The sequence below is a fragment of the Micropterus salmoides genome, unplaced genomic scaffold (assembly GCF_014851395.1).
Source record: "Micropterus salmoides isolate LMB-PRFRI ecotype aquatic unplaced genomic scaffold, ASM1485139v1 Ms_hic_scaffold_17, whole genome shotgun sequence".
Lineage (NCBI taxonomy): Eukaryota > Metazoa > Chordata > Actinopteri > Centrarchiformes > Centrarchidae > Micropterus > Micropterus salmoides.
Window position 1 is genome coordinate 27,390,919 of NW_024040817.1, and position 15,889 is coordinate 27,406,807.

General features: G+C 39.9%; 1 protein-coding gene across 1 annotated transcript; it reads left to right on the plus strand.

Moving 5' to 3' along the window:
* The first annotated feature begins 2,049 nt into the window (after positions 1-2,049).
* Positions 2,050-11,919, plus strand: LOC119907822 (CMP-N-acetylneuraminate-beta-galactosamide-alpha-2,3-sialyltransferase 1-like). Its single transcript, XM_038725508.1, has 6 exons — positions 2,050-2,847; positions 3,011-3,207; positions 3,523-3,702; positions 9,592-9,637; positions 9,736-9,855; positions 11,665-11,919. Exons 1-6 carry the CDS (start codon positions 2,605-2,607, stop codon positions 11,842-11,844), a joined length of 966 nt encoding a protein of 321 aa, XP_038581436.1. The 5' UTR covers positions 2,050-2,604; the 3' UTR covers positions 11,845-11,919.
* Positions 11,920-15,889: the final 3,970 nt, after the last annotated feature.

Consider the following 15,889-nt stretch of genomic DNA (forward strand, 5'->3'; position numbering starts at 1 on the left):
CATGCCGCCTCACCAAGCTCCGTGTGTTCTCGCATCTTTAATGAACACTGAAGGATTTATTAATTAACTACAATAACATGGTTAAGGATGCGAGAACACACTATTTTTCTGAACTCATTACTACACATAAACACAATCCCAGGTTTCTGTTTAAGACTGTGGATCAGCTGGTAAACCCAACCCCCTCCTTGTGCCTCTGCTGGAAGTAATGATGACTGTGAATTGTTTTTATCTTATTTTACCAATAAGGTGGTGTCAATCAGAGCCTCTATTACCCCCACTGCCTCTTACTCAGAGGTCCCTCACCAGCAACAAGAGAGTTTTAACCAGTTTTATCCCATCGACTTGTCTGAGCTTTTAAAAACAGTATCACAAATGAGTGTCCTCCAGCCCACTTGATGTCATACCTACAATAATAGTAATAGATTCTGTTGGGCCCCATTTGATCTCTGTTTTCAACAGCTCCCTATCTACTGGTTGTGTCCCTGATTATTTTAAAACGGCTTGCGTGAACCCACTTTTAAAGAAACCTGGTTTAGATCCCTCCCTCCCACATAATTTTAGACCAATTTCAAAACTGCCTTTTATTGCAAAGAGTCTAGAAAGAATTGTGTCCAAACAGCTGCTCACTGTACTGGAAAATAACTAAATATTTGAAAAGTTTCAGTCTGGTTTTAGGAAGTACCACAGCACTGAGACTGCCCTGCTTAAAGTCACCAATGACCTTTTAATGTCTGCTGATGAAGGCATGTGCTCAGTCCTGGTACTCCTGGACCTTAGCGCTGCTTTTGACACCATTGATCACAACAACATGTTAAACAGACTGAGGCACTGGGTGGGGATCTCTGGTACTGCCCTAGAATGGTTTTCATCCTACCTGTCAAATAGGAAGTTTTGCGTGTCTGTAAACAACTATGTCTCCTCATTCTGTCCAGTTAAATATGGTGTGCCTCAAGGGTCGGTCTTAGGACCCATTTTGTTTTCCTTGTATCTGCTTCCCCTTGGACATATTATCCATAAACATGGCATTTCTTTTCATATTTATGCTGAATGCAAATATACTTGCCCATCAGATCCACAGACCCTGGAATGCTGAGTTCACTTAACAACTGCCTTTGTGAAGTTCAAAAATGGATGTCAAATAATTTCCTCCAGCTGAACTCAGACAAAACAGAAATCCTGGTCATCGGGTCCCAGCAGATGGCAAATCAAATACTGCCATCTGCTGGTTCCCTAGTAAATCACATTAAGCCTGTGGCAAAGAACCTTGGTGTTTGGTTTGATAGTAATTTAAATTTCGAGCAGCACACCACAAAGCTTGTTCAATCATGTTTTTATCAACTTAGAAATATAGCAAAAATTCGATCTATGTTAACTTTTAAGGACACCAAGACCATTTTACACGCCTTCATCTCATCACGCCTGGATTATTGCAACAGCCTTTTCACCTGTTTAACCCAAAAATCTATTGATCGACTCCAGACTGTCCAGAACTCATCTGCCAGGCTTTTAACCAGAACAAAGAAATATGACCACATTACTCCTATTTTAGCTTCATTAAACTGGCTCCCAGTATGTTTTAGAATTGACTTTAAAACTTTATTGATCACTTTTAAAGCTCTTCATGGCCTCTCGTCTTGTTATATTTCTGACCTTTTAGTCCCATACACACCAGCACGTACCTTGAGATCCTCAGGCAGAGGTCTGCTGTCTGTTCCAGAGTCTCGACTGAAAACTAAAGGGGACAGAGCGTTTGCTGTCAGGGCCCCGAGGCTCTGGAACAGCCTGCCCGAGGAAATCAGGTCGGCTGAGTCAGTGAACTCTTTTAAGTCCCTTCTTAAAACATACTTTTATAGGAGAGCTTTTCCCGATCTTATTTGACTTTATTTTATCCCTTTTAATTTATTGTATTTTACTAATTTTATATAAATTTTTCATGCTCATGTTTTTTTGTATTATTCTTTAAACTTGTTAAAGCACTTTGTAACTTGTTTTTGAAAATTGCTCTACAAATAAGGATTATTATTATTATTATTATTATTACTGAAGTGGAGCAGCAGGCATTCCACTAGTTCTTTATCATCAACCTCAGATGCTCTGATGTAAATATAGGCTATGTTTACTCAACTGAACTGTAGTAGAGGTGGATTATTCTCTGATCAGGTAAGACAAAAATAAAATCAACAGGCTACGTTTGAACGGATTCAGCTTTGTTGGTTAATTTTAATGGACAACATAATTGTCACAGATTTTAGGTATGCTATATTTTGGCTTATGAAATGAATGGAAATAATAACAGAAATCAACTGAAAAAAGAATTTAGACTATTATTATTCATATTATTAATATTAATGATAACCATGTTTGTAATTATAAAGTTATTTAATGTTTTTGCATTCATTCTCAATCCTCAACAAGTCCTCATGAAAGATTTCATAATGACTAGCAGCTGTGTTTGCCTGATATTAAAATGATGTGACATAATGTACCAATCTGCTTTATTTGCTGTTGCTGGTTTTAGACTAAAATAAACAATACGACAGTTTACATATTTCACCACACTCTTTGTCTACAGAGTGGAATCACAAGGTTCACACAGCCAAGATGAAGGCAAAAGTGAGGATGTTTGTTGTCCTGCTGTGTGTGACTGGCATCTGGGTGTTGAGAGGACATGTTTCAAGAGGGTTTTCAGAACACCTCAACCAGCTCCAGGACACAAACCCCTGTGCTTGTGACAAATGCTTATCAGAAGATGATCTGTGGTCTATGCCGCGTTTCCACACATCTGTTGAACCATTTTTGTCAGCGCAATACAATCTCTCAGAGGATGCTTTCAACTGGTGGAAGGTAAGTTTCTGGAACAGTCTCTCAGCCTGCAGTTATCAGATCAGGATCAGGAAGTGAAACACAATTATATCACAAATGCAACATTTGTTTTAGTTAAACAACTACTTAAGCAATACATTTCACAAGTAGTATAACAGAAATGTTTGTTTGGTTTGTGTGTCAGCGCTTACAGGTTGAAAGCCGCAACTTTAGTACCTATAAAAAAACAGTGGACAGGCTGTTTGAGATGTTCCCATCCAGTCCAGATGTCATAAAACCCAGCCCTGACCTCTGCAGGAGTTGCGCTGTGGTGGGGAATTCTGGTCATTTGAAGCGATCACGATATGGACCTCTCATAGATTTACATGATGTCATCATAAGGTAAATCTTTCAGCTAAGGATTGTGAAGCTCTTAATAGTGCATAACTGTAAGCCTTAATATTATTTAAATAGGTGAGTTATATAAAAATTCACTCTCTCACAGTTGTCAGGAACTGGGAAATTAGATACCAAAACCAGGCTACAGCCGGCCTCAAGTGTCCATTTGAGGAACTGCATTTTTCTGTCCTGGAGGTTGCTGCTTGGATAAACAAACACGTTTTTTCCTCAGTGTTAAAAATTACAGCAGTACCCTAATGTAGTGTATTTTTGTCAATGATAGTGGCATATAAGATAACATCCCATTGTTCTATTTAGAATTAACCATGGTCCTACCAAAGGCTTTGAAGCAGATGTCGGGACCAGAACAACTCATCATGTCATGTATCCAGAGAGTGCCGTGGACTTGGATAACAACACTCATCTTGTGCTGTTTCCATTCAAGATACAAGATCTCGAGTGGCTCATCAAGGCCTTCTCTACTGGATTTACTGGAAGGTGAGTCAGATCTTTATTAATTTACTTCTCCCCACCCCCCATTTAGCCCTAATGTGTTCAATATAAAATAAATAAATATGACATCATGTAACGTGGAAATTATATATCGCTGGTGAGGTATTGAGTAAATAATTGAGTTACAACAAACTGTTGTCTTTTAATCATTTATTAAAGAGGTGGTATTATGCTCATTTTCAGGTTCAAAATTTTATTTAGGGATTGTACCAGAACAAGTTTACATGGTTTAATTTTCAAAAAACACCATATTTTTCTCATACTGCACATTGCTGCAGCTCCTCTTTTCACCCTGTGTGTTGTACGCTCCGCTCTTGAGCTACAGAGTGATGCATCTTACTTGTACAAAATCTTTGTTGGGAGTTGCACATGCGCAGTTCCCAGGTAAGGACTACTAGCCAATCAGAAGCAGAGAAGGGCGGGTCGTAAGAAACAAGGTAGTGTGATCCAAATCAAAGCCGCTTCAGACTGCGAGCGTAACCTAGCAGATGGTGTAAGTTACTCCCAAGTCCACAACATCATTGTTCTACATCTTACAATAAACCACTACAGAAATCACCATATTTCATCTCAGTTTTACATAAAAATTGGTGACAAACAATTTGAATGTTTGCTCAGTAGGTTTCACATCAGGTGTAACATTAGCATTTTACCTGTAACTTTAACGTTTACAACAACTCCGCACTTGAACAGTCTGTGAAGTTACGTTGACGTGTTTATTTTAAATATAATTCACAACCAATAAAACATACTTACAGGTTGTGATTGTGAATTTCCAGGCCCAAACAGAGTCGGAGTTGCATCGTCTTTTAGGACTAAACGTTGAACTGTTGCAGATGTTCTGACGATCTATGCTGCCTTGCCGAAAAATGCTACCATAGCGCAAATCGATAGACTGGACTCTACTCGGCCCTGCTCCGTTTTCCATTGCAGAAAGTACCCAGAGATAGTATGTAGCTTGTTGTCATAGCGACGCCACACACAATTGCCTAAACATAATGTTCAATGCGACACACACACCAGCGATCCACACAGCTTTCTCTTTTTTAAGTTAAAACGTTTCTCATTACTCAGAATGTAAAGTCAGATAAGCGGTATGAAAACCTTCCAGCTGTGTTTTCCTCTGCCGTTGTTGCTGCAGCGGTCTGTGTGACGGCGGGAGCAGAGGGCTCTGTGAGCGGGCGGCTGGCCGGCTTCACACGCTCCTCCCGCGGGTTGGCACAGGCTTCCCCCCCACAGCCACTTGCGGAGCTCCTCAACTCCAAAAATATTCAAGCACATTTTTGTTCCGCCATCACTTCTTGTAAAACTGTCTGTAGCAGCTCTTGGCATCAATAAACCCGCGTAAAGTTCGACCGGTGCAATATATCTTCATTATTCCATCACGCACCGTGAAACTAAAACAAACAAAGCCCCAATAAATCTTACAATACACGAATCAAAGATACATCTCCCGCACTACTTGAATTAGCATTACACATGATCAAATGATTTTTTCGCAACATCAACAACAAGACTCAGACTAGCTTGGCCTGACCCCGCTAGCCGCTTGGCAAGCTTTATGCTTTATTTCATTGTGACGTCACAAGGGCCGGACTACAAACTAACTGTTTTCAGGTAGTTCAGAGCAGAGCTTTCTGTGGGGGATGGGAACTCCCTTTGGGCTGGACTTTGGGCTTTTTCACTTTGCAAACCTGTTACATGCACAAAAAAGATATATAACTCAATAAAGGAGAGGAGAAAAGCCAAAAAGCTTTTTCTCATCAGTTTAGTAGCCCTGTCACATGAATGAAATGGATAATAATGAGTTTGGTATATTTATTCCTTAGATTGAATTCAATTAGTTTTTTTTGTTATTACCTCAATATTTAACCATCACTAGCTTTGACTGTTGATTGTAATAAAAACATCCAACCATCTCCAACCACAGTCTGTGATGGAGCGTTACTGTCTGTGAGGGTGTTGATAACAATTCTATCTTTGCCTAACAACGGATTTGTTGAGACAACCTGTGTGCATTACTATACATGTTTGGGAGGAGTGGACATGTGCCATATCATTCATATCCACATGCAGTCCCAGGCCCTGCCTTAGTGAACTGGCCGGAGGAGGTTGAGGGGGGTTTGAATTAGGTATGAGTGGTCATCATCAGTTCTGGCTTCTCCTGTGGGAATCTGTTAGTGTACTTAACACTTAATCATTAAAATGTGAACATCCAGTTCAGTATAAAATAGCTAACAAAACATTAAGCAACAGGACAACAAAGCACCAGGCATCTGGTTTCACCCCAAGACGTAGTATCAGAACAGGTCTTTGTCTTTGTAATTGTCTAGGAAAGTAGGAACGCAGGTCTTGGTAGTTCCCGAGTACAGTGGACTGTGGAGAGCCTTTTCAGTCAGTGAGGCTCCGTTAGCTTAGTTTCATCAGTTTCAGGTTGCAGGCTACACAGTTTTCAATCATGGGAGAGAGATTTATCTCTTTTTATATCTTTATTAGTAATTAGGATCTACAAAATCATCATCACCTCTTTATGATTGGTTTTGGAATAGATGAAAAGGTTTGTTTGCCACATGATACTATATTTGCAATATATGCCACTCCTCTTGGGCAGTTTTAAACAGACAATGTAGAAATCACCTGCTAGGTTTAAACTAATTAACAGTTTCTCTGGCAATGTCCTAAACCATTCGTGGTCATTATTCATTACAAATGTAGGCTTGTTCAGGTTTTGTATTACTTACTAAGACATTAATATGGCATTAATTTTAGCTTCAGTGTGTTTAATTTATTTCATTTTTATTTCATCTGTGAAAGGTTGTAACTCACCCAGTGTGTGCTTTTTGCTAGATTCTGTCACTAGCTCCAGCTCAATCCTTTTATTCTCTTTTCCTTTTTTTCCCCACCTCAGTCTGTTTTGGATCCCTTCTCTGTGGAAATGTCCATTGCTGCCCACTGCACCTTCCATTTCTTTGCACCGTAATAGCTTGATATAGTTCAGCATTCTTCAGCTTCTTTTGACTGCTATTTTCTTTCTTTGTCCTCTGTCTTCATGTTGATATTCTGCTTGATCAGCATGTCTGTCTTCCATGATGTGCCATGCTGTGAAATGCTCTTTCTTATTCCAGCAGCAATTTCTGGAGTAATCCGGCTCAGAACTTTATAGGGTGTCATTGCATCTCATTTCACGCCGCTGTAGTCATAAAGTGATGATCATGTGGACTAGGAGAGTCCTACATGATTCGGTCTGTTCTTGCACGTCTTGCATGTGAACATGATTCCTTGTGCCTGGCCTGCATCTCACAGGCAGAACTACGTCCATAGTGGTATTATCTCTGTACTGTGCATTGTCCATTGTTGTACTCAGCATGCATAAAACTATTTTCCTTCTTGTATGGTTGGAGTTAAGTATATATGATGATGGTAATCAGTCTCATTTTTGGAAGTCATATTTTAGTCATGCTTGAGCTGACTGGCTCATAGCCATGGTTATCTCAGTCACTGTGGGCTATATGCCTTGACAAACTTATCCAAACTGCTCCAGCTGTGTGTGGATCTGTCAAAGGTTTCAGCCTGGCTGGTCACGTGAGCCATGGCTTCAACATTGTCAAAATGTCAATATTCCTTTTATTCCTGGCATTTCTATCTTTGGGCATCTGGAATGAGAGCCAATGTTTCCCTTTATCAGATTTTACTGGACCGTAGCACATTTCCTTCTGTGCACCAGCAGTGGGTCTTTACTCCTTGGTTTCTCATCTCTCTGAATTGCAATTTGCTACTCCTTTCCCTTTTTTTCTGAACAAGGCTGAACACTCTTTTGCATCTATCCTTTATTTTCTCTTCAAACATTTCTTTAGCTGATTCATTAGTAGGAAACCCATTTCCAACCCACTTCTCAAATTGTTGATGTCATACATTTCAAACTGGTTATATATATATATATATATATATATATATATATATATAGTAATAATAGAAGTACATGCATAAATTAAAGCTGCAAGCAGCGTTGGGCGGGCCCTCGCACTTGTAGCGTGTCCGGGTGTGAGCCGGCCGCATTGCACATTCTGGAGCTCTGCCGGTGCGGCTGTGAATTTGCTACGCGGTTGAAGGTGTCACTTCCTGTGTCCCCTATGTGGAGCCACATAGCACTTGCTGCTATGAATATAAATCAGTATTGGCATGTAGGTGTCTTCGGGGTGGGAGAATTATCAAGCACGTAAAGTTTTGTTCAGATGTGAGCATGTACACTGAAGTTAGAACAACTTCCTGTGTCATGGCAAAGAGAGAATCTTTGACGTCACGCCACGGACACGCCCATAGACGAAAACTCGCAAATAGCATAACTTTTCATCTTCAATGCCTTTAGAAGGCACAGCAGAAATTTGACGTCGGTTGGACTAAATCTCTAGGAGGAGTTCGTTAAAGTACGGAGTGTGAAAGTCATCCAAAATTTGACGTAAAATTCAAAATGGCCGACTTCCTGTTGGTTTTAGGGCATCGCTTCAAGAGGCAATTTGGTACGTCTGGACAAGATACACATACCACAGAAAATTCGTGCACGTATGTGAAACGTGCGGCGGGGGCTGCTTCGTTAAAGGTCACTTCCTGCCGTGCTCGGGCCCTAATAAACATTTGAAATATATCAGTCTGTGTGGAATGAATGTAGACATTATACAAGTTTCACTTTTTGAATGGAATTACTGAAATAAATAAACTTTTTGATGATATTCTAATTATATGACCAGCACCTGTACTACGGATCTGCTGCATGCGAAGTGAGAGAGGACAACAAACACTGCCAGCTGTGCCATTCATCAAACTTTGGCTTTAAAACTTCTTACAAGACTCAAACAAAGGCAAACGCAAAATAGGTTAGTAACCTGAGGCTAGTAAACATGTTTAGCTCAGCATTGTGTTATGAAAAGATGAATGAGCGTTTGTTTGCTTGCCAAACTAGTGGTGGGTGATTAAGTTAATCATTTAAGGCCCACTGGCTGCCATCAGTGTTAATTATTAACGGTGGCTGGGGTTGTGTTGACTTACAGTAGTTTATAAGCTGTGACAACTGTGAATAGTTCTAGAGGAGTTGTACATCAGGCTATGGTTTTACTCTGTGAGTGAAAAACAGGCTACAGGTTTAGGTTTAAGACCAGGGAATGGTTGTAACACTTTTTGCTTCAGCAACTATAACTCACTGAATTTTTTAGCTAGTGTGTTATGTAGCACTCCCTATTGTTAAAAAATGTCAAGATAAAGCCAGATTTAAAAAGAAATGGGCATTTATAGCTACCTATAAGCGCCAGCAGGTAAAATTTACCCCTAGAGAGTCTGTCATGTTTAGATAAACATTCTATGTTGCTATTGGCAACGCCTTTCCCACTACAGACATTACACTTGCTCAGCGCAGTGAGTGAAGGAGAGTGTGACGGTGGGGGCTGAGCGATTCTGGGTTGATTCTGCATCTGACTATTTTTGAGTAAAAGTGATCATTATACATTTTTCCGTTGGGTAAAAATTTACTATGAATTTGGGAATTGATAATCGTTTCTTTTGAATAAATCGCCTACTTTTATTTGGAGTTTCAAACTTTTCTAGCTATGTGTTATTCTCTGGATGCCCGATGGAGTCCGAAAAAACAAGCAGAGCAGAAGCTGTGTTTAGAATATTATCTAACCTTAAAACCTGTGAGAATGAATGGGGCTCATCCACTTTCATTGTTTAAATAGCTTGAAAAGTTATTAGAGTTCAGAAATGGAATACATAAATTAACTAAAATTAAAACTGCTTTAGTTTTGTTTTGGAATGCCCAGTATATAATTTTACTGAAAAAAAACACAAAGCAGTATCCTTTACTTAATGTTGTATTTTCAACAGGTCCCATTTGCCAGTTAATTCAAATATCAAAGCTAACAAGGATTTGGTGAGTATTATTTTGAAAGCATTCAACAACACATTGTATTGGATACAAGGCAGCAGCTCCTAAAAATAAGTGTAAAGGCTAATTCTGATTCATAACAGGTGATGGTGATCAATCCAGCTTTCATGAGGTATGTTTATGAGACGTGGCTGCAAAAGAAGGGCAGTTATCCATCCACTGGCTTTATGGCTTTGATTCTTGCCCTCCATATTTGTGACGAGGTGAGTTAATTATTATCCTTTTGAATGTCACTAGTGTTGCTGTATGAACAAGTGGATGCAAATTATGTTTTGACCTACAGTGAGGAAAATAATTATTTGAACACCCTGTTATTTTGCAAGTTCTCCCACTTAGAAATCAGGGAGGGGTCTGAAATTGTCATCGTAGAAACCACAATGTATGATTTTTTAACTATTTATTTGTATGATACAGCTGCAAATAAGTATTTCAACACCTGAGAAAATCAATGTTAATATTTCGTACAGTAGCCTTTGTTTGCAATTACAGAGGTCAAACGTTTCCTGTAGTTTTTCACCAGGTTTGCACACACTGCAGGAGGGATTTTGGCCCACTCCTCCACACAGATCTTCTCTAGATCAGTCAGGTTTCTGGGCTGTCGCTGAGAAACACAGAGTTTGAGCTCCCTCCAAAGATTCTCTATTGGGTTTAGGTCTGGAGACTGGCTAGGCCACGCCAGAACCTTGATATGCTTCTTACAGAGCCACTCCTTGGTTATCCTGGCTGTGTGCTTCGGGTCATTGTCATGTTGGAAGACCCAGCCTCGACCCATCTTCAATGCTCTAACTGAGGGAAGGAGGTTGTTCCCCAAAATCTCGCAATACATGGCCCCAGTCATCCTCTCCTTAATACAGTGCAGTCGCCCTGTCCCATGTGCAGAAAAACACCCCCAAAGCATGATGCTACCACCCCCATGCTTCACAGTAGGGATGGTGTTCTTGGGATGGTACTCATCATTCTTCTTCCTCCAAACATGGTTAGTGGAATTATGACCAAAAAGTTCTATTTTGGTCTCATCTGACCACATGACTTTCTCCCATGACTCCTCTGGATCATCCAAATGGTCATTGGCAAACTGAAGACGGGCCTGGACATGTGCTGGTTTAAGCAGGGGAACCTTCCGTGCCATGCGTGATTTCAAACCATGACGTCTTAGTGTATTACCAACAGTAACCTTGGAAACGGTGGTCCCAGCTCTTTTCAGGTCATTGACCAGCTCCTCCCGTGTAGTTCTGGGCTGATTTCTCACCTTTCTTAGGATCATTGAGACCCCACGAGGTGAGATCTTGCATGGAGCCCCAGTCCGAGGGAGATTGACAGTCATGTTTAGCTTCTTCCATTTTCTAATGATTGCTCCAACAGTGGACCTTTTTTCACCAAGCTGCTTGGCAATTTCCCCGTAGCCCTTTCCAGCTTTGTGGAGGTGTACAATTTTGTCTCTAGTGTCTTTGGACAGCTCTTTGGTCTTGGCCATGTTAGTAGTTGGATTCTTACTGATTGTATGGGGTGGACAGGTGTCTTTATGCAGCTAACGACCTCAAACAGGTGCATCTAATTTAGGATAATAAAGAGTGGGAGAACTTGCAAAATAGCAGGGTGTTCAAATACTTATTTTCCTCACTGTATAATTAAATCCTTTAATGGGTATCAGGCTGTGCCATCACAAATCGACTGAGCCCAAAGACAGGTGACATTATTCTCTAACTCAGACCTTACTTCCCTTAAACCACCATTGAATCCTACATTCACCCTAGCAAAGAGCTCTGCTGCTTAATCAGACCTGCATTGGCTAACGCAGACTCGTGGCCTGACTGGCTTGATAGACAGTTCACTTTGAATGCTGTGGCCCACTCAGTAGTCCCGCTGCCAGTACTGCTTATGTAGTGTGATTACAAAATTAACATCTTGAAAGTTGTGGCACTTGTTGCAAAGGCAGTGTTTCATTATGTACATACATTATGTAATTCTGTTAGTTAATAGATGTTTTTGTTGTTATTTTTCTTATCCAACAGGTCCATGTGTTCGGTTATGGAGCAGACAAATATGGAAACTGGAATCATTACTGGAAAAAACTCAAAGACACAAAGTTTAAAACTGGAAAACATCCTGGAAGTCATGAGTATGGAATTATCGAGGAGCTAGCTAAGCAACAAAAGATCAAGTTTTTTACAGGGTGTAGATCTTTCTCTTAGCATTTAAACTATTCATAAACTTGATAGCAAATAATTTATTAAAAAAAAAAAAAAAAAAAAAAAAAAAAAAAAATATATATATATATATATATATATATATATTAAAAAAAAAACAACTGATCAGTTAACAAGAGAAGAATGTCTTCTAAATGAAATACAAATAAATATGTGGTTGGTCCATGGCCTCCAGAACAACATACTGACAGTAAGGTTTGGTTAGGTTAGTCATAAACAAGGTGGTTATGGTCAGACCATGGCTTAAGTTAAAATGACCACTTGGTTTGGTTTAAAATCATTAACTTCTTTAAGGTTAGAGGACATTCGTCATCATAGTTACATATTTCTCGGGATCCACTCCCATTAAATTTTAAGCATCAAACCTGTTTTATACAGTCTATACGCATTTCACATTTCTTGCATTCTGGTGAATTTTTCTGGACCAGATGTCTGCCTTTTCTGCATCAGTGTATGGTGGAAACGTCAATTTATGTAAAGGGAAACAACTAGTCTATAATGGAATATACTGCAGTAAAGCTCTCAGGCATTCTGTTTTGCTTTCAATTATATATTCTCCTGTAGATCAACTTTTAGTACATATAATACCATCCCTGCTGAGTCAGCACACATACAGGTATGATTTAGTCTTCTCTTATTTTTTTCAAGGAACCACATCGCTTCACTTTGCAAGGTTGCAACATCACCTCTGCCATGTATTATGTATGCAGTGGAAAATTATATTAGACTTCACAATCAGATTTAGCAGTGAGGAAATAGGTGAGTTTAGCCAGAGACAAGACATTTAGAGGAGACATGCCACTCAATCACATTCTCAATACAACTTTACCAGTATTGGCAACTTTACCAGTAATGGTAAAGTTGGCGCTAGAAAGCCAATCGTCTGCTTTTAACAGCCAAGCGGGAAACATATTTCAGCCAATTGTGTGGTTCCACTGATGTAAGGGTCTGTTTTACTTCTACTGCATGCGTAGTAGAAGTAGAACCGGTCGGGAAAAATGCTTTTTAAACCTTATTTTGGGGTAAAGTTTTATCAGATTTAAATGCTGATTCTATTCATAGTTTTTATGTCCCAGTGACCAGTGAAAGTGTATATCTGGCTCTCTCCCCATTCATTTAGATAGGAGCCTGGTCTTGTTAGTCCGAAATAGCTGCCCAGAGGCATTGCCAAGATGGGGGCCGAGTGGCATGACTTGCCTAAAAGGACTTTGGTTTAGCCCACAATCACTAGGCTATATAATCATGCACCTTAGAGACTTTTACGTGGATTGGTGGTATTCAGAAGAAAACACCAGTGATTTAGATTTTTTGGTCCGATTTTTGTTCTTATAAATCTGATCTAGGATTTTTTTCTCGGTTTATTAACCCCCACCATGGCTCCGTATTTTTTGGCAAGGTAAAATAAAATAAATAATAAAAATAATGTGGCAATAAAGCTTATCCCTGTGTGAGTTCTTGTTCTATGTATGTATATCTATTCAACTTCCTGTTCACATGTGGTTAAAGTCTAATCTGACATGAGCACAATTTTATTTATTTTTTTACTTCAAAAGTAAAACATTGGCACTTTACATTTTATGTAATACAACTTTGTTATGAGTAGGTATGAATAATAATGTGTCTTTTGACACGCTGAAGTGCTATGTTAAGCTAACCTTGAGATTTAGCCAACATTAATACACATGTCAGTTTGGGGCAAGTCGTCACAACTTGCCTCAGTACAAATAAACACATAGAACATTGTTTAGTTACCTCTGACACCAGTATTAAATGATACCCCAGGTCAAAAAGAAGTGCTCTTAAAGGCACTACAAATATACTTGAAATTCAAATAATATGCTTATAGTACATTCATACTTAGTAAATTAAATATAAATTTTCCTGAGCTTTAACATACTTCTCAAAAGTCTTCTTTGAATAAATTGGTAATAAATATATATTTCATTAAACTTTTAATAAATATGCTTAAATAAAAGTATATATTTTTTTACAACATTTTAGTCTATTTATTAAAAATATATTTATTTAACTCTTAGTAAATACTATTTAGGTGTACTTTGTGGAAGTACATTTTTAAACAATTACACTTGTAGTGGGTTAAAAATATATTTATGCCAAATATGCTTCATTGTGTAGGCTACTGCAAAATATTGTAATTTTTTATGTAAGTGCCACATGTTTCAGCCTGATTTCCAGAAGTATGATTTTTAAAACAAATTTTTTTAACAGTCAAATGTATTTTTCTAAAGCACATTATTTGTTTGTTGTTGTTTTTTTTTCCAATTCTTTCTTTAAAATTTTCAGGTAAATAGTTAGTTGAAATCAGAGACCTCTTTCATCAGGGTAAACTGGCCAAGAAGGAAGCAGCACATGTTGTTAACTTAAAAAACAAACAATAACGTATTAAAGAATAAACACTGTTCAATGGTTCTTGAACAGTATTGGGAAATTGTATATTGCTAATGAGGGATTGAGCAGCTTTGAGCATCTGGCCCAGAGCAAAGGGATACATAATAATTTACACAGTCTAGGTTTCTATGTTTTGGGAAACAGAGATCACTAAACAATCTCACAGCTATGACCCTACATCTGTGGATAGACTAATATGAGTATAATAATAAGAAAAGGTTAAGGATAAAAAAATGATGTATATATATATACACATACATACACTGCTCAAAAAAATAAAGGGAACACTAAAATAACACATGCTACATCTGAATGAATGAAATAATCTCATTAAATACTCCTTTCTTTACATAGTTGAATGTGCTGACAACAAAATCACACACAAATTATCAATGGAAATCAAATCTATCAACCCATGGAGGTCTGGATTTGGAGTCACACTCAAAATCAAAGTGGAAAACCACACTACAGGCTGATCCAACTTTGATGTAATGTTCTTAAAACAAGTCAAAATGAGGCTCAGTAGTGTGTGTGGCCTCCACGTGTCTGTATGACCTCCCTACAATGCCTGGGCGTGCTCCTGATGAGGTGACGGATGGTCTCCTGAGGGATCTCCGCCCAGACCTGGACTAAAGCATCCTGTGGTGCAACGTGGCGTTGGTGGATGGATGCGAGACATGATGTCCCAGATGTGCTCAATTGGATTTAGGTCTGGGCAACGGGCGGGCCAGTCCATAGCATCAATGCCTTCCTCTTGCAGGAACTGCTGACACACTCCAGCCACATGAGGTCTAGCATTGTCTCTCATTAGGAGGAACCCAGGGCCAACCGCACCAGCATATGGTCCCACAAGGGGTCTGAGGATCTCATCTCGGTACCTAATGGCAGTCAGGCTACCTCTGGCGAGCACATGGAGGGCTGTGCGGCCCCCCAGAGAAATGCCACCCCACACCATTACTGACCCTCCGCCAAACCGGTCAAGCTGGAGGATGTTGCAGGCAGCAGAACGTTCTCCACGGCGTCTCCAGACTCTGTCACGTCTGTCTCATGTGCTCATTGTGAACCTGCTTTCATCTGTGAAGAGCTAGAAGACCCAGATTGGCGAATTTGCCAATCTTGGTGTTCTCTGGTAAATGCCAAACGTCCTGCACGGTGTTGGGCTGTAAGCACAACCCCCACCTGTGGATGTCGGGCCCTCATACCACCCTCATGGAGTCTGTTTCTGACCGTTTGAGCAGACACATGCACATTTGTGGCCTGCTGGAGGTCATTTTGCAGGGCTCTGGCAGTGCTCCTCCTGCTCCTCCTTGCACAAAGGCAGAGGTAGCGGTAGGTTGTTGCCCTCCTACGGCCTCCTCCACGTCTCCTGATGTACTGGTCTGTCTCCTGGTAGCGCCTCCGTGCTCTGGACACTACGCTGACAGACACAGCAAACCTTCTTGCCACAGCTTGCACTGATGTGCCATCCTGGATGAGCTGCACTACCTGAGCCACTTGTGTGGGTTGTAGACTCCACTAGAGTGAAAGCACCGCCAGCATTCAAAAGTGACCAAAACATCAGCCAGGAAGCACAGGAACTGAGAAGTGGTCTGTGGTCACCACCTGCAGAAGCACTCCTTTA

What these genes read in the sequence shown, in the direction of transcription:
- LOC119907822 (XM_038725508.1), top strand. Translation starts at nt 2,605, where the DNA reads ATGAAGGCAAAAGTGAGGATGTTTGTTGTCCTGCTGTGTGTGACTGGC. An exon ending in TCTACTGGATTTACTGGAAG is followed by an intron (nt 3,703 to 9,591) that starts GTGAGTCAGATC and finishes TATTTTCAACAG; the next exon opens with GTCCCATTTGCCAGTTAATT. An exon ending in TCAAAGCTAACAAGGATTTG is followed by an intron (nt 9,638 to 9,735) that starts GTGAGTATTATT and finishes GATTCATAACAG; the next exon opens with GTGATGGTGATCAATCCAGC.